We start from the raw sequence: 19,077 nt of genomic DNA on the forward strand, positions 1-19,077 counted from the left end.
CTGAGAACACAATGGCATTTGAAATAATTTCAACCAGTGCACCATGCCCGTTGTAAACATTTATCTATTTATTATGCATTTAAATGTGCACAGCACATACACCACAATATTAAACAACACCTGTATAAAACTACAGACAGATCTGGTAAATGGTGAAAGCTTGTACCATGTAACATTGATATCAAAGTTTTACAACATTATCTGAACACTACAATAGAAGCTACCTCTGAGTACACCAAGGGTGAGGCTGTCAGCTGAGCACTGAAAGGAAGTCAAAAGGGACATGAAGGAGAATGGTCTACACCCAATGGGTTTAGGGAAAAAAAGCCAATGCTTCCAGTTGCTTTGACTTTGGAAAGAGAGAAATACTTGAGCTCCCGGAGAGTAGTTGTGATGGTTACAAATGCAAATACCCAAATGTGAGAGAGAGGGGAAGAGGGGAACAGAGAGAGAGGAAGGATACAGAAATACCTCAAACTGCACAGAAATATTTTAGCATCCCATGATGCCAAGAGCTTATTTCACTTAGGATAAAATGAACAGAAGCAAGATGGTTTGAAGGATGGGAGATCTGTGGTCTTCCAGGTTTTGTCAGACTCCTTTCAGCCCCAGCTGGCATGGAAAATGGCCAGATATGATGGAAAGTGTGATCCAACAGCATCAAAAGAGCCACAGGTCCCCCATCCTTTGTTTAAAGAATCCCTGGTCCAGCTATATTCTGCTCGCACTGATGAAAGACTCCCATTGGCTCTGTTCACAACCAGCTGGTTTTGCCCCAACTTTCTCAAATAATGCTTGGGGAAGCCCCTTTGGTTATTTCCAAGTTATCCCCAGGGAAAAATGGGAAATGGGAAACCAATCAAGTGGAAATGTTGAAACGGGGCAAGCTCAACGGAGTCATGAAAAGCCAACCTGCGGGGCTCACCCTTTTCTGGAAATGATGATATGGAGCATGGCCCCAAGTTTCGATTCCACTTAGGGGCAAGACCTACAAACGGACCTCTCATATCTCCAGCATGGTGCTCCTTGGCACTGGTAGGACAAAAAGGAGGAAAGCCATCCGTAGGTGGAGACAGAGCCATCACCTTTCCTGTTGTGTTCTACCAGGGCAACACTGAGACTAAGGAGGAGGAAGTTGACTGGCAGTGCCACCCACCTTGGACTGGTTGTAAGTAAGAAGGCAGGCAGCTGAGGATTGGCCAAGTGTAGACAACGGTTGGTGGGTGACGTTCTCCATTTGGAATTATGGGCTAGCCTCCACTGACCCTCCCTGCAGCCCGGTGGTGCTATGAGGGCAGGACTTTGGGACAAAAGTCCAGGGATCCAGTCAGCAGATGGAACAGGAGTGCTTCCAAACACAGCAGGGCTGGCTTGCCACATTTCTGAAGCACAACTGAGAGACAACTGGCTAGCAATGGGGATGGGGCAACCCCATGTGGTGCCAGACCCAAGTTTGGAGGGGTCTGGCCTCACCTTATAATTGGGGTGTATGTGATTAAAACCAGGGAAGTTCATCTTCCATACTCCCCAAATTCTGAATTAGCTTCCAACAATACCTATGAGTAGCTTTATTCTTCAAGATCATCCATTAATTACAGTATCTATATGCAAGTCATTTATAAGCACAATATGGTTCATGTATGTGTAACTTTAGTAATATACAGGAATGTTAAAAAGAAAATGAAATGAAATGAAAGATGAATTTCTGCAGCCTTGGTATTTTGCTGATACACACATTTATGACTCCAGGACATAAGGTGTTTTTTTTTAAATTTAATTATAGCACCATGGTTGTAGCCTGGATTTTTGGGGTGGGGTGGGGGAGAACCTCAATTTGCTATGTAATTTTATTGATTTTTATTGATTGGGGGGCAGCTGCCCCTCTTGGCTACGCCCATGGTACCAGAGCTTATATAAGCCCCAGGCTTGAAGGCTCCCAGCTCTGCTTTCTGAGGCTATCAGCAGAACAGGAGGAGCTTTCACTTTCACTTTTAAACTAAGTAGAATGCCCTGCAGTGTCTGAACTTGGTTAGCTTACTACAAGTAGTCAGCAAGTCAAGTTTATCAGACATGGTTTGATACAGTTTTAAACAAACTGGCTAGAAAGCTGCCTTATCTTCTTCTGCTAAGAAGGTCTATCTAGCTCAGGATGCCTAATCTGAATGGCAACAGCTCTCCAGAGTTTCAGACAGGAGCTGTTTTCAGCCCTGCGTGGAAACGTCAGGGACTGAACCTGGAACCTTATGCATGCAAAGCAAATGTTTGAATGTTAAACTACAGCCCTTCCTCATGAATTTCACCAAGTTTGGGTAACAAAACTTGGTTACCTTAAAGCCAAAATCTGGGCTCTGGCTGCCGCCACCATCCCTCCCTCCCAGCAGATTTTGAAAGGTACAAAAGAAACGGGAAGGTAACAACCTCCCCTGCCTCACATGGTCAGCTACTCTACTTCTCCACAATGGGTCAAATGGCAAATTCCCCAAACACAAATGTCTTGAACTGAAAAATCCCCCCAAATCCCCCCAATATGGCCACACCTGATTTGCCACCTGAAAAGGGGACAATGGCTCAAGCTCAGCCATTTTGATCCACCCTTGAGACTCGGTGGGCCAGGATCATTGCTTGTTTTGCATACAGAAGGTTCCAGGTTCAATCCCTGACTTTTTCCAGTTACAAGGATTGAATAGGAGATGATGGGATAGACCTCAGTCTGAAGCCCTAGAAAGCTACTGACAGCCACAGGGAGACAATACTAGACTGGATGGACAAATGGTTTGATTTGATAGAAGTTGGCTTCCTATATCCCTGCCATAGAAAGGAAAGCAGAACAAGGCAGACTGAACTCCAGGCGACTCAAGGTTTGTTAGGCTATAGATTGAAGACATAACGATCTCAGTTTGCATATATACTCAAAAGAAACCCCACTGAAGTCAATGGGAATAGTTTCCGGATTGTGGTCTAAAGCAGCCCTATCTAGACAAAGTGATTGAGGGCATCAGCTTGCCCACTCCCATCATAAATCCCCGTGGCAGCAAGGCTGCCTGAAGTAACAGCAGCATAATATTGTATTTGTGATATTGCTCTTCTGCAGCAACTAGAATTGCGCCTCATCATAACCCTCAATTTGCTGAGGCTGCAGGTCTCAAGTCAGAACCGTGTGAGCTATTGCTAAGGTTTTCCAGTGCTCCGGCACTGGGGGACGGAGAGCAGGTGGGGGCGGGGCTGGTGCACGTCCTGGGGGCGGGGCCTGCCAGAGGCAGTGCGCTCCCCCTGCATTCCTCTTCCTCCGCTGTTGTTTCAAAGAACTTTGTATATTGCTTTCAAAGTTTCACTTCTATTTTAAAAAAAGACATCCAATCAACTCAAAACTGAGTAGAATCTTCAGACTTTCCTTTTCCCTGCCTCTCCATCCCCCTGCCATCATTCTTAAACCTGCCTGCTCATTCTTTGCTTTAAAGACATCGTTTACATTCACAAAATATATAAAGAAAAATATAGGGTTACTGGATGGCCATATAGTGCTGCAGCCTGACAGCTGTCTGCAAATATTTTCACCATGATTATCCTTACTAAAAGTAAATCACTGGGTAAAGATAGCACAAACGTGACAAGGCTCAAATTGGATGCAACCAGCACTATCTGGAATACTTCTGGCTACATAGGGAAGGGGGGGGGAGTAGGGATTTTGGATGCCCCCTCCCACAGGGGAATTACAACACTGAATGAACAGGGAGGGGGTGAGAGAGAGAGAAATGTATGCACCTTCCATGCAGACTGAATTAGGAAACTGGCTTCAAGAATGAGTGAGGTAGACATGAATCAGTTATGTCAGGGAATGAAATGCTAAGGCTGCAACCCATAAGCCATTTACATCACAGTAGATCAACTGCATAGGGAGAAGCCTATGTAACAGGCAGAGCAATCCTACAGTCCATTGATGCTGGAGCAATGCACCATATCCTTTACTCCACCATGCCAGGGGGGCAAGAGTAAAGATGATCACTTTGCAAATGATCACTTTGCAGCAAGCACAGCTACCAACCAGAGCATCAAAGCCGGTTTCTGTTACAACAATGTGCTCTAAGGTAACTTAGACATACTGTAGTGGGTTATGGATTGCAGCCTTAAAGGCAGCAGCACATTTTCTCCTTCTAAATATTGCATTAAAAACAATACATCAATAAGGAAGTAGAGGAACAATACAACAATAAGGATGTAGAGAAACGTCAGTCATCTGGCCATATCTGAGAAAGTGAGAGAGAGAGAGATCTTTTTTGATGACATGCTGTTCAGACATTGCCAGAATTATGCATTTGGCAGGGAAGAGGAATAGACTTATCACATTTAAAAGATGGGTAGTTTTCATTACAAAAATTAAATGCTACTAATTAATTGTGGCCTACTGGTTTCACAAAGTGTGAACCTTGATGGGGGAAAGAAAGTGAGCACACAGTTACTGATGGGTCAAAAGGTTTGCTTTTGTCCAGTTTTTTTGTTTTTGTTTTTAAAGTTAAAATAGAATAAAATCCCTGGAAATTGATTCTACGTGTTTTTTAAGAGTTGTCTGCTAAGGGCACAGATTCACCAAGCACTGCTGCTGAGCAGCCTCCATGTTAGTTCAAAAGAGTCATTCGCCCATATTACTTGGTGAATCACGTCTCAGGGGCTCCAAAGAGATTGACTGCGGGGAAGTTCAGAGTTCAGCAGCAGCAGATCTAAAAACAGCTTTTCAGGGTGGTACTTCAACACTGCACTTTCTGCACCAGAAGTAAACTGATACCATTTCAATGAAACAGCAATGCTGCACAAAAGGAGGTCAGACATTGTGCATTGCTTGCAACAAGCTGGCATCAGAACAAGAGGGAGGTTTTGCCCACTCATTCTTCAAAGACTAAAGACCTTACCTGGCAGTTATCATTGGTTTCTTTAAAAAAAAACAAAAATCATGTTCACTAGCCAACACTGTACAACACAGAGAACAGTGCAAAACATTGTAAATATAGGAATCGGATTTCACGTTTTTAAAAAACAAAAACACATAATAGCAGCACACCTGTGATAACTTACCCAAAACAAAGTAAAATAAGCCGCAATGCAAAAGAGTCCTCTGTCGTTGCATTGCGCAATGAATAGCTTAAGTCGGAGGATTTTGTTTTATGCTGGGTCTGTCTTTTTTTTGTCCTTTTTTTTAAAAAGGAATTTCTTTTTAAAAAATCAGAACTATAAATAACTTTCTGGCAATATATACAGAATTAAATAATTTAAATATCTTACATCTACTCTTGCATAAAACTCTCAAAAGAAAAGTGCACCATAGGTTTCCCCTCCTCCTCCTCCTCCTCTTGGGTCTCTCGCCTCCTCCTCCTCCTCCCCACTTCCCTGAGGTTAAGTCTGAAGGGACAAGTGCTCAGATCCTAGGAAGAAAATGTGTCACTGTCATGGTGGGAGAGACTTTGTTGCCTTTCTTTGTTCGTCCGTTTTTGCTCAGGGCTATGTACATCCCCGGGTAGATCTGGGATTCGTAGGCGTTGTAGTTGTTGGGCAGCAGGATCTCTTTGAATTTGCACTCATCATTGAAATGGTTCTGAAATGAGAATTTGGGGGTAGAGGGAGGGAGGGAGGGAGAACAATGGAAGTTTTCTGTTAGGGATCAGAAGTCAGAGATTTCTGCTGAAAAACAAAGTGGTCTACAAAATGAAATAGATATAAAAATATTAATAGGCTATTATATTTCTCTTAGCACATCTGTATGCCACTTTTCAAGAATATAATATATTTCTCAAAGTATTTGACAAGCGAATTTAGAGGTTGCCAACTTTTTTTGGGGGGGGGGGCAGGACTCTTGTGCCTTCTCATAGCTGCACAGCAGACAGAAAGTTAACTTCACACAAGTGGTATTTGGTGCTCCATTTTGCGTTCATTAATATTTCCTGTGAGCCACAGGGACCACCAGGTCTTTCTTGCAGAACAGGGAGTTAGATGTAGAAAAGATTTGTTTGTTTGTTTTGTAGAACAGGTGCAGGGATGATACACCTTAGCAGTTGACTTTTTTTTTCTAGTTTTCTTTTCAAGTGTATCATACTGTACAACTGAGGCTTCAAATGGCCTTTTAGAGACAGAGAACATGATTTAAAAAACAAACAAACCCACAGGCTTTGAATCACGCTTGGAGGGCTGTTGAGTGTGCGTGCGCAAGCCTGTCAAATCTGTTGTGAAGTGTATTTCTGAGATCTTTGGTGCCGATTAAAAAGAATGCAAACATGAAGCTGTTTGTCTTCCCATTCCTTGTAACTCTGAATCCCCAGCACCCATCCTTCTGAAATGTTACATGTTACTTTCCTGTAGTGATGTATGGAAGTGAGAGATGGACCATAAAGAAGGCTGATTGCCAAAGAATTGATGCTCTTGAGTTATGGTGCTGGAGGAGACTCTTGAGAGTCCCAAGGACTGCAAGAAGATCCAATTTATCCATTCTGAAGGAAATCAGCCCTGAGTGCTCACTGGAAGGACAGATCCTGAAGTCTCCAAACTTTTCAGTTTCTTATTGGTGGCAGAAGCTGCCCACCCCAGTGACTGCAATGTATATCTTCTCCCTCCCCCTGGAAATGCTTTTTACATATCTGCTCACACAAACCACCACCACTGGGACTCAGCACCTGGATATCTTCAGGTGCCTGCATTCCTACCTGTATGCTTTATACAGATTTACAATATGATTCATCTGTTCTTGGTGCACAAACACAGCATCAAGTCCGCCTGCAGTTAAGGATACAGTGGTGCCTTGCAAGATGAATTTAATTCATTCCGTGAGGCAATTCGTTTTGTGAAAAATTCGTCTTGCGAATCGCAGTTTCCCATAGGAATGCATTGAAATTTCTTTTTTTGCCCATAGGAATGCATTAATTAAATTTCAATGCATTCCTATGGGAAACCGTGATTCGCAAGATGAATTTTTCGTAAAACGAATTCGTCTTGCGAGTCACCTTCAGATTGCAAGACTCATTCGTCTTGCGAAAAATTCATCTTGCAGGGCATTCGTCTTGCGAGGTACCACTGTACTGGCATGCTCTTTCAGCTGCTAGTACGGTACATAATGCTTTCCAGTAGCATGTCTCCATCCAGCAACATGGTACAAACTGCAAATGGCCTCCGCTATCTTCTGACCCACATGGGGGGTGGATCTCAGAATCCACCTCAGAAATCCACCGCAATAATGATTCCAGGGATATCTACCCCAACAGTGATTCCACCACGGAATCTGCTCTCTGGACTTTGGCCAGTCAGACCTCCAACCTCATCTCAGCAATCTATGGGTCAAAGTCAACTAAGATTTACTCTGAGTGACGTATTGAAATTACAAAACGTGATTAAATTAGGTCTATTAATTTAAATGGGTCTACTCTGAGTAGAGCATAGCTGAATGCTACACACACAGAGAGAGACACTAAACTAAACCAATTAGCTGTTTGAAGCGTGTGGGTGCATGCACTCAACTGCAGGGGAAAATCTCCTCTTACACTTGCAGCTGTAAACCCTCTAGGATCTGTACATGCATGGAAAATCCTCAGGCAGCTGCCTTAAAAAATGAAGTGGGAGGGAGATATCTTTCCATTACATTAAGGATGTTTCGAAGAAGGGAGATTGGACTCGAAGGGGAGATTTTTATCAGGGGAGCTGATACTAGAGAGGGAGAATTCTCAGCCCCGGAGGAGTAAGCTAAAAGGGTTGTATAAAGAGGCAAAGGTATAAAGAGGGGCGGGGAGAGTTTTGCTTGTGCTCCCAGCATTCTTCCTAAATAAAGCCGCTTTGTGGCTTGCTGAAATAGGGCGTTTCAAAGTTACAAAATGGCATAGGGAAAGAGTTGTGGGGCTTATCTCCATATATATCGCAGGCAAAATCTGATAGGTGCCCCAATGATACCTGCACTACCACATTCCACAGTGCAATCTTTATTGTATCGATGCACTATCTTGGGTGGGGAGTGAAAGAGAATGGTGTTTTCCCAGGTTAAAAAAACATATATAAAATAGGCAGCGCTGGAGGGGAGGGGGGAGGGGGGAAACACCCATGTATCTCCGTCATAGAATACTAATCACCACCAAAGGGTCCAAGTCAGAACTGTTGGTTTATTAGAAACAGATTTTCTGAAACTGATAGGAATCCTTCAAGCAAATTGCAAAGAGTTGAAGTTCAGAACAGCACATTGATTAGGAAAATGACTAAACCTAATGGGAAGATATAGTAAAACAGTAAGCTAGACAGTGTTACTGACAGGTACACAATTCTAAGCCTTGTCCATTGTTTGATTTTGCCCCATCTCCTGGGAAATCAAGATCCCTGGTCACTGGCACACAGACCCTCTGAGCCCTCACATTAAGTTCACTAGTCCTCCCCTCCACTTTGCTAATCTTGAGCTGATCTTGACTCTTCTTCAGTTTTGCAAATGTTGCAAACAGCAACATCACAGCTAGAGGATACATTACAAGCCCACAGGGTTGGCTTTTTCTGAGAGATACTACAAGAAAAGATCTTGCACTATTCCAAGTCTCCACTGAGCTGCATCTTCTCTGCATGTAGACTTTTATACTACAACCCGAAGACTACATATGCCATCGCTCAATGCGCTACGTAAATGCAAGTGTGGCATCTCAAGGCCCTTGTTGACCACAGTAATCCACAAACTACTTTCTCCAACTGGAACTAAGGCGTTGTGGACTGTGGTTTGGACATTTTATACGTGGTGATCATGGCCACTGGTTTAGATTGCTTTTAAAGGAGAATGAGACATTCATGGAAGACCAGGCTATCAATAGTCACAAGCCATGATGGCTATAAGGAATTTCTGGAATCAGTAACCCACTGAATACAAGCTGCTGGGGAGCAACAGTGGAAAGGGGTTCCTGCCTTTGAGCCCTGTTAGAAGGAATAGAAGGGCCTTTGGGCTGCCGCTGCTGCAGGGCTGCTCTAAGGGCTTCTTCTGAGATGTAGAGCAAAGGATGCAGCTTTTGCTCAAACACACAAAATGTTATAATACTGCAGAAGGGGAAAGATAATTGGTGACAAATCTCTATAGACACAGAAAACAAAAGGAAGCGTCACACTCAATTATAGCTCCCAAAGTGAGAAGAAGTCCAAGGTTAAAGACTTTTGCAATGAAAGCCTTGAGCCTTTTGCATCCATAGCTCCCTTTAGGACAAGTCCATGCAAAAGTGATCCCGTTGCAGAATCATTAGACTAAAAGCCCTGCTCACATGAGCTTAGACAAACAGCGAGGCCACAAGAGAAGGACAGCTGGAAATGACCATAAACAAGACTTGTCTTATTTTTAGTAACCAAGTGGGCCTCAAGAAATGAAATGCCTTTGGCTATTTGTTCTCAAGATTGTGTATGGTTTTTTGTTTTGGTTTTTTGTAAAAACTTTTTCTTTTTTTTGTAAAAATGCAGATACAAACAACTAAATCCTTCTCCAGAAGATCAGATGAATATTTGTGTATCTGAAGTCTGAATACCATTTACTGATTTGCTTTGTCCCTTTTTCAAACAATGGCCAATAAACAAATGGTGCAATTGCTCATCAGATTGCGGCACAATGTGTTTTCCCCACTTTAGATAACTCCAATACATGCTCTTTTTAAAATTAAAATTGGAAACCAAACTTCCCCTTACAAGGGACCGAATCTGTGCAGGAGATAGGTCTGAGTCATTGCTATATTTTATATTTTCAAAATATGGGAAGCAGCACTTCTTGCTTCTTAGTTTCAGCAGCTCCTTGGGCAAGAGGAAAGCTCTTTTGAACTTTGCTGGGACCTAGCTAATTAATGGTGCTTGGTGCTTCCAGATTGGGATTGCTTCCAAACTACAACTGGATCATTCAGATCCAATTGTGTTCTCTCTGTGTGTTTGGTTAGCTTCAACACATTCCCATTGTTCCAGTTATAGATCTTCACTGCTATTCCACTGCTTGCCATCCAAATTAGTGGGTAGACCATAATGCAATGTATCCATAGCCATCTTCAATACTGGGCATGCACACAGGTATTTATATACCTGTGAATGTGCACCAAAAATTCCCAGTTAGTGCACAAGAGCAAATGTTACCTGACTTAGTTATCATGTGTCACGATAGACAAATTGAAGGCTTGTGCTGTCAAGGGATGGTGGTAGAATATCCATTTCCCGTTGTTTGTTTGTTAGCTTGAAGAATGTTGACTGCTCAAGCATTCTGAAGAATTATCATTACTATCATTATTCTTATCATTATACCGTAGCATGATGTATGTGCTACATTACCAACTACATGGTAATGTCTTGTGTGGAGATCTTGAGAGAGCAGCTCTTTCGAATTAGATTGCTGAATTGTAAATTCAGCATCCAGCAATTGCCATAGCTGCCAAGTTTTCCCTTTTCTCACGATGAAGCCTATTCAGCATAAGGGAAAATCCCTTTAAAAAGGGATAACTTGGCAGCTATGGCAATTGCTGGCATGGTCCTATCCTCTGGGCCACTGAAAACAAAATGGCTTCCTCAATGAGGAAGAAATGGAAGTAAGGATGTAGCATTAGAGGCCACCCACAGAAACATGTGACAATGTACCCATGGGGGGGGGGTGCACGCATAAGCTTCCATACCACCAGTAACCATTTTACACACCCACACACCCACCCACACACACACACACACGTGTTGGATTTTCTGAAGTACGGGGGAATGCAGATTTAAATGCCAGCAATTTGATGATGACAATGTTCGGAGCCCATGGCCCTCCTGATGCTGTTGAATTCCAACTCCCATCAGGGAGTTCAGAAGCCAACAAGTTCCCCATCCCAAAAACTTCTGGCACTCCATCTTAAGACTAGTAAAAGTGGCAGGCTTTGGGACTCCAACATCATATCCAGCTCTTTCTCCCATGTTTCCTTCCCTGAGCTCATTTTATTTAACACCCAGGTTGAAGAAAATCTCCGGAGAACTCAAAAGCTTCCTCACTATTTTGTGATGTTTTGGATGCTCTAAATCAAGTAGCTTTGGGGAGCTTGTGGCTCTCCACGGAACTGGTGTCCAATGAGATGTCGCTGCCCTGCACAGGCTTTCTCAGAGGGCAGATAATTCTACTGGACCTAATGCAGCCTCCAGCAGAGGCTAATTGAAAAGGGGGAAGGCCAGAGCCTCAGATGATGTCGAGACACAGCGAGCACAGCCTCCTCTCTTTCCTGCTACTTTGTCCCTGTGGCAGACTCTCGGACCTGCACTGCTCCCAGATAAGCGTACTGTATATAGGGTTGTATCCTTATTTTATTCTATTTTATTTAAATATCTTTGTCATACCTGCCAAGTCTCCTGCTGAAAAATGAGGGATCAGCAGCGCCGCGGCACTGGAAGTTGCGTAGAAACAACTTCCAGGGCATCTCTTCCCATGTGTGGGCGCCGGAAATCGGGCAGAGCGGCACCAGAAGTCGCTTCTACGCATGCCCGGAGGCCATCTTGGTGGTGGCCGCATGGCAGCAGCCATCGGGCAGAGCGGCACCCAAAATGGAGGCTCCCTGGCAGGTAGGAAATCCGGGGATTTCCGGGATTTTTCTCCATTCGGGAGAACAGCGGAAAACGGATTAAAATCCGGGGGTTTCCCGCGAAAAACAGGATACTTGGCAGCTAAGATGTTTGGGGTAATATCCAGCACACTCTCCATCTATCACTAGGCAGAACCCAATGTATCATTCTGGAACACACTCTCCACCCAGAACAATTCATGTCTCTTGGCAGAATCTAATGTATCTTTCAGAGTACAGTATGTGTATGCTGTAACTTTTAATTGGATAAAGACCTGGTTCAAGAATGTATAAAGGGAAGCCCTCCTGTTGGGAGTGGCCAGACTTAATCCTCTGGGCCATTGCTTGCTGCTGGCAATCAATTAAAACTTTCTTGCGTTATTTCTCTGTTGCTGCATGGTCATTTGACTGGCCTAACCAATTGCTACAATAGCACCACACAAATATGTACCTGGAACACAGTTTGCAATTTATTTTTAAATGTGTGCAAATCCTTATATTATCAGATTGAAGCTTTTTGTATTGCCCTTTAACTTGCCAAACAAGATGACCAGGTGCTTGTATTTTTTTTATTGTTTGCACATTAAGCTTGCATATTAATATTCCAGTGGCAAGGGAGGTACCCAATCACTTCTAGTTCTGTACCATAGACCACATCCAAGATAACTGAACAGCTGCCACTGGGACTTGCTCAGTAACCTAATCTGACTATTAAAATATGCATTGATTCAAATATTTCTATGCTGATTTTCCTGCAGTTTAAAGTTTTGTTCATCAAATAAAGGGGGGGGGGAAATCATTGTTTGATACCCGATGTTAGTATTGCTTAGAGCAGAACCACTAAAACCAATAGACTACTCTGAGCATTACCTAGCTGGGTATCTCTGTCATTGGTTTCCATGTTAATATATTTTGAGAGGGTCAAGACTCAGGAGCACTCCATTTTACATCAAAACAACACACCAGCACTTTAAAAAAAGGGGGGGGGTTAAAGACACATAGTTGAGCACTTTCATGACTACTTACAGCTCCATAGAGTTTGCCTTTACCGTTCATGGCTACAAAGAGTCCACTTTTAACACCAAATAGGCTCACCACTCCTCTTTCCACAGGAGAGATTTCAAGCAAACCTGTAAGAAGGGGGAAAATGTATAGGGAGTCAGCTAAGAGATGAATGTGAGTGTAAGCCATTCCTGTTCTCTTAAATCACAAATACCAACAACTGTGAATAACATTTCATACATCTAATGAAATAATAGACCATAGTCCATGAAAGCCTATGCCATCATAAATACTGTATATTAGTCTTTAAGATGCCACCAGTCTCTGTTGTTTTTGCTCCGAGAGACTAACACAGATGTCCCTTTGGAAAAGGATAAGAGGATGCAATGATACAATTCTGAATCCATTTTATGATGTCATCAATGGGGCTACTCAGAAGTAAGTGTTTGGGAATAGTCCACTCCTAAGCACACCCTAGGGACGTGGGTGGCGCTGTGGGTTAAACCACAGGTAGCCTAGGGCTTGCCGATCAGAAGGTCAGTGGTTTGAATCCCTGTGACGGGGTGAGCTCTCGTTGCTCAGTCCCAGCTCCTGCCAACCTAGCAGTGCGAAAGCACATCAAAGTGCAAGTAGAGAAATAGGTACCACTACAGCGGGAAGGTAAACGACGTTTCCGTGTGCTGCTCTGGTTCACCAGAAGTGGCTTTGTCATGCTGGCCACATGACCCGGAAGCTGTACGCCGGCTCCCTCGACAATAAGGCAAGATGAGCGCCACAACCCCAGAGTTGGTCACGACTGGACCTAATGGTCAGGGGTCCCTTTACCTTTACCTTTTAAGCACATCCTATGTTTTGTGGACTTTGGGCAGCCATCTCCAAGGTGCTCAGCTTCAGAGCAATTCCTTAGATCTCTTTGGGATACTCTAGAATTAATGAGTTGTGATCCAAAGGCTTGGTTTCTTTAAGGCAATCTAATGGATGGATGTAGAGTTGCTCTATATATTACTGCCACTATGTTGAATATACTTTCAGTTGCCCCACTTGGTGGTGACTTTCATGTGGTAAGCTGTATAGAGCAAGGTTGATGTGATTTTCTCCTATGGTTGTGTGTGTGGTGGAATATTTGAATGTACAACTTGGTGTCTGTCAGTGTGTGATAACAGAGGGTGGAGGGGCATCCTACTGTTAATAATTATACCGGTATGTCTACTGTATATACCAGGTATCCCCAAATTTCGGCCCTCCAGATGTTTTGGACTACAATTCCCATCATTCCTGACCACTGGTCCTGTTAGCTAGGGATCATGGGAGTTGTAGGCCAAAACATCTGGAGGGCCGCAGTTTGGGGATGCCTGGTATATACCCTTTTAAAATATGTTGTGGGAGGGGGGGTTATTGGGTTGTTTTTGTTTTTGTTTTTATTATGTATTTTCTGCTTTTTATGTTATGGTTTCATGTTGTGAATGCCCTGAGATCTACAGGTATAGGATGGTATACAAATTTAATAAATAATAATAATAATAATAATATATCCAGTGCTTTTTTCTAGAAAAAATGTGCCATGAAGTTGTTACAGTAAGTACCACACTTTTAACATATCCATTAAAAAAGTGCTGGTACTACATACTGTTGAGTACCCCTCAGAAAAAAACCACTGTCTATATCTACTCTATCTATCTATCTAGTTATTGATCAATCTTCTAATAAGAAGAAGAAATTGCTTTTCTCACTGAGTGAGCCAAAGTACCTTACATTAAAATTACTGGAAAAGTTGTGGTGGTGCGAGCAAAGGACCGTTACATGATACAGACTCAGCTCCTAGAAAGGAGCTGGCAGCATCTAGCAACAGGTAGGTAGCCGTGTTGGTCTGCCATAGTCGAAACAAAATAATAAAAAAAATTCCTTCCAGTAGCACCTTAGAGACCAACTAAGTTTGTCATTGGTATGAGCTTTCGTTTTTTATTTTGTAGCCTCTAGCAAGGATACAAGCGAATGACACAATAATACCAGACAATAGGAATCACTCTCTGGGTGCCAAGCTTCATTCTGCAGCCTCGAACACACACACTTATCAAGGCACTATGCTTCAGCAGGGTAGGGCCACTCTCTACTCAGGGGCACAATTTAGTCTTCCTCTCCCCATATACACCAACTCCTGCATGCACCACCCATTATTATTTTCCCCATGATCACCCAGAAATCTGAAAAGGAACAAACTGTGTTGACATGGTCAAACTACCCCTTCTGGTTGGCCACATTGAATGACTTTGCTAACATTGCACATGGACCGGTTTGAAGTGGTTCTCTGTGGCAGTTGTCATGTGTGTAGATTGACTCTGATGAGGTTTGCTGGCTAATAATCAGTCTACATTGGCAACTCTATGCATGCAGGCTCAGAAATCAGTCCCATTGAGATGAATGGATTTGCTCCCAGGTAAGTGTGTATAGAAGTCCTATGCAATTCTATTCCTTAAGTGAACAGAACTCCTTTAAACTCCTTCCATTCATTAAGTGACTGCAGAGCACCACAAAAGCACCCGGATACGGTTAAAGAGAGGGTGTGTGTGCGCACGCGCATGTTTTAATGGTTGGCAGTGATCCCCCACATCGTCCAGGTTAAAATAAGTAACAATATGTTTCAGGACATGTGAAACATTTGTCATGCTGCTGCCTCTAACCCTTCCTCCTCAGTCCTATTGTTTCAGTTGGACCATAGTTAGAATTAGAGCCACAGGGCCATGAGGTTAAGTCACTAACAGATGCTTTTCCTAGTGGACTGCCCTAACTTCTTGGCAGAGCTTCTGTGGGATCTGGAATCCCAAATTAACTATTTGCAACCCTCTTGCAAAAGGAAGGGGGGGGCTATTCGAGCAGTGTCTCACTGCAAACCTGGAGGGACAGTGAAAAACACCTGATTCCTTTTGATCAGCAGTAGTATTGCTATGAGTCGATGCAACAATTGCTTTAAGACAGTTTATACTGATCACTGTGGGAGTGATGTAACTTTTTATTTCTGTGTAACCAGTTCCTGAACTCAAAGATGGGGATAAGCAAAGTGGTGTGTTTTCTGAGACTGAACTCCATTTGAAATACTTAATGCAACCAAACCCAGAATTTTGGGATGCGGGGTTTTGTTTTACATTTTAGTTTGCCGTCCTCACGTATCCCACTCTAGAGCAAGAATAACTCAGCCAGCCACAGAATATATAGCTGCCTAAATTATAGAGCAGTAATCCCCAACCTGGTGCCCCCACCCCCGAACTGGGGCTGATGGCAGTTGTAGCCCAAAACATCTGAATGGCATCGGGTTGGAGAAGGCTGTTATATAGAAGATAAAATGAATATTTCCCAAGCTGGCACTTTGCATTCGGCATTTTAAACACTTTCCCTATGCATTCACGAGGACTAATGACTTTTAAAATGGAATAATTTGATCATACTCTTCTGCCATATATGATTCCCCCCCTTCAAAATTGAGTATAGAGGTAGAATTGCCTAACAAATCCCATTAAGAGACTCTTCACACACTGCAATTTCCCTTGGACCAAACACACAAAATGCCCAAGGAATAAACTTATTTATAAGGGAAACAGCATGAAACTGGCAAATCAACAGGGGCGATCATCTTCACATGCATGCATTTTGCTGCATATGCCCAGGGCGACGAAGCAACACCAAGTAAAATCGCCACACCTGACATATTTCTCCCCCGTCTGCAGAAGTGTTTTCTAACCATAGAAACCTGACAAAACTCCCTTTAACTTCCACCAGTTTAACGGAGGCATCTCCGAAGTTGCTGGCTTCCGAATCTGCAATTTGCTTTTTCGGAGGCTGGGTCAATACTATTGGTCTAAGGAACTTGATCACCTGGGTGGAATCGAAAGCAGCGCAGGCCCGCTTTGCTGAGACCCTGCGCTCTTTCCCTTCCTTTTCCTTGCATGGCTTGACTGAACACCTTTGCTCGGGCGATTCTAGGTAGAATTACAGAACTGTCGAGCTGGTGGAAAAGACCCCAAGGGTCCTCTAGTCCACCTCCCTGCATGCAAGAAAATGCGCTCCAGACCAGACCGGAACATAAGGGACTGATGACATCAGATGATCATTATTCCCACACCCTCCAGCGGGTCCCTGGAGAAAACTGCCCGGTGAGCTCTGAAGTGGTAAGATTTAACCCTGCCGTTAAAGGAACGTCAAAACTCCCCAGAAAGCAATTGTGCAGTGGGCTGGCGGGGCTTTGCAAAGCGACCAGATCCCACGCCCGTGGAGAGTGCCACAGTCTATGGCCTGGTGGGCGCAGGTGGCGACTTACTGTGCCGGTTTTCGTTGTGGATCCCGTTGATCCTGCCGTCTGGCAGCACCTGGATGTGGAAGCCGATGCCGACGTTGCAATAGAGACGCCTGAGCCTCTTGATGCCCAGCAGATAGTCGCCGTCGCGGTTGGGCTCCCTCCTTTCCCCGGGGATCCTGGCCATGGAGCGCGAGAAGAGCGTCTCCCAGCGCCACTCCAGGGTGTCGTTGTGCTGGAGCTGCTGGTGGGGATGGTGGGGCTGGCCGAAGGCGGGCATGCAGCGCCCGGCCAGCCAAGGCGACAGCAGTCCCAGGAGCAAGACTGGCAAGAAGGCCGAAGAGGGGCCAGTCATTCCGAGCAACATGGGCAGCACACGTGGTGCCGAACAGGGAGGCGATCGCTCTAAAAATATACCCTCTCCGCGCGCCCAGAGAGAGAGAGAGAGAGAGAGAGGACAGCTTCCCACTTCGGACTGGAGAGATCACAGGAGGAAAGCGCGGGGGGGGGGGGGGCAAGAGAGAGAGAGAGGGTGGCAAAGAGGGAGCCCAGGCAGCTCAGTCCCCCAAGGAACTGCAGACACTCTGGTCAGGTTGCACGGGAGAGCAAGCCACGTTGGGAAGGGGCTGGGCGAAGACCCGGGGAGGGGGCGCCCGGCAGAAACGTCGTGGTGGAGAGAGGAGAGAGAGAGAGAGAGAGAGAGAGAGAGAGAGAGAGAGAGAGAGAGAGGTGGGGGTGTTGGGGAGATCGACTCAGCCCCAGCTCTTTCTGAACTTGATCTCCGTCCCAAAAGGCTCCTGTCGAGTGGGGATCTTCTGGTCCGGCTGCTCAGCCATCAGCCCCTTGACCCCCCTCAAGCCACGGCATTTATAGATCCATGTGCCTCGCTTGCACCTATTACATCACCACCGAGTGCTGGAGGCAGCAGCTGAGTTGAGCAGAACGCGAAGTGATCGCCCCGAGATGATCATCACCCGCCACTTCCAAGCGGAGCTGGGCAGAGGAGGAAGGGCAGACAGTATTAAAAAAGAAGAAGTCCACTTTTAATAAAAAAAGAGTGGATTCCACACACACCCTTTGAAAGAAGAGTTAACAGGCCACTTTCCGCCGCGGTTCCCTTTTCTGGTTGCCAAGTTCGCGCCAAGCGCGACTGAGTCCCCAAAGGCGCAGAAGAATGCCCAAGACGCCTGCCTCCGTCTCCCTTCCAACAATGTCATACTTTGTGGAAGTCTGTGGAATTTAAGCTTCGGCTGTTTCCAAGTAACATTGCTTTAGAGTGTGCAAAAAAGACACACACACACAACCAGCAAAAAACAAAACAAAACGCTCCATGAAAGGCCACAACAGTTGTTGCAGGAAAGGAGAGGTTGGAAGCACTGAGAAAACCGAACTTGAGAAAAGTTAGGAAGGGAAACTCTCCGCACAAAAGAGAAGGTATTAAAGGGCTCAGTGGAGACAAAATGATAATCTGAACGGGACCTTTTAAACTGGAGGAAACCGAGAGCGGGGAACGTGGGGGGAGGAAGGCAGACTTTGGGTTAAACCTGCACTCTGAGAACCCAAAAATGCGCTCTAGCAGCTTGGAAGAGCAAGGAGGCAAATTCTCGAGCGATCACCCGGATACATTGGAATGGTATCTTAAAGATACTTTTGGTATCTGGTCGTTTTAGATTACACAGACACTTCTTCAAGTGTCAGGCTGACAGCCCAATGGAGGAGCTGTTCTCTGGTTACATATATGCTCCTTGGAGTCATTTTTCTGCCTATATATATATCTATATAGATATATAGGCTATTCTGGCAGCACCAGTCCAAAGACGTTTTCCTTGGAAGGGGATCCCTGTTAATTTCAGAGGGTTTTTCCTCCCAAGGAAGGACGCTCAGGACGCTAAGAAGAAAAGGAACGTATATCTGGAGAAACTATTCTTTTATTACTATATTTCCATTTACGCGCTTCTAAATTCTAAGATCCGCCAAAACCGTAGCTCAAGCATATTCGAAAAATGACGCCATAACATCATCAGCATCATTACCGGAGCAACCTCCTTTGGTTTCTGGTGGGCAAGCCGGACTGTTTTAATTCTGGAGTGACCTGGTAATAAAATATATATTGTGTAACCTTGATCGTGGCGTTCTTGGAGGCCGGATTTTGTATATTCCCGTGCGATCATACATTGAGTAGTGATTAAGAATTTGGACTAGGCTGCCTTTCCTGTATTGTGATCCTATTATATTATGATTGTAATA

At 44.4% G+C, this 19,077-nt stretch overlaps 1 protein-coding gene across 1 annotated transcript; it reads right to left on the minus strand.

Annotated features, from left to right (window-relative positions):
- Nucleotides 1-53: 53 nt before the first annotated feature.
- On the minus strand, nt 54-17,197 carry FGF4 (fibroblast growth factor 4). Its single transcript, XM_035121451.3, has 3 exons — nt 16,855-17,197; nt 12,570-12,673; nt 54-5,584 (listed from the first exon to the last, which is right to left on the minus strand). Exons 1-3 carry the CDS (start codon nt 17,195-17,197, stop codon nt 5,408-5,410), a joined length of 624 nt encoding a protein of 207 aa, XP_034977342.2. The 3' UTR covers nt 54-5,407.
- Nucleotides 17,198-19,077: the final 1,880 nt, after the last annotated feature.

This window comes from Zootoca vivipara, chromosome 1 (assembly GCF_965207765.1).
Source record: "Zootoca vivipara chromosome 1, rZooViv2.hap1.1, whole genome shotgun sequence".
In the NCBI taxonomy this organism is placed as follows: domain Eukaryota; kingdom Metazoa; phylum Chordata; class Lepidosauria; order Squamata; family Lacertidae; genus Zootoca; species Zootoca vivipara.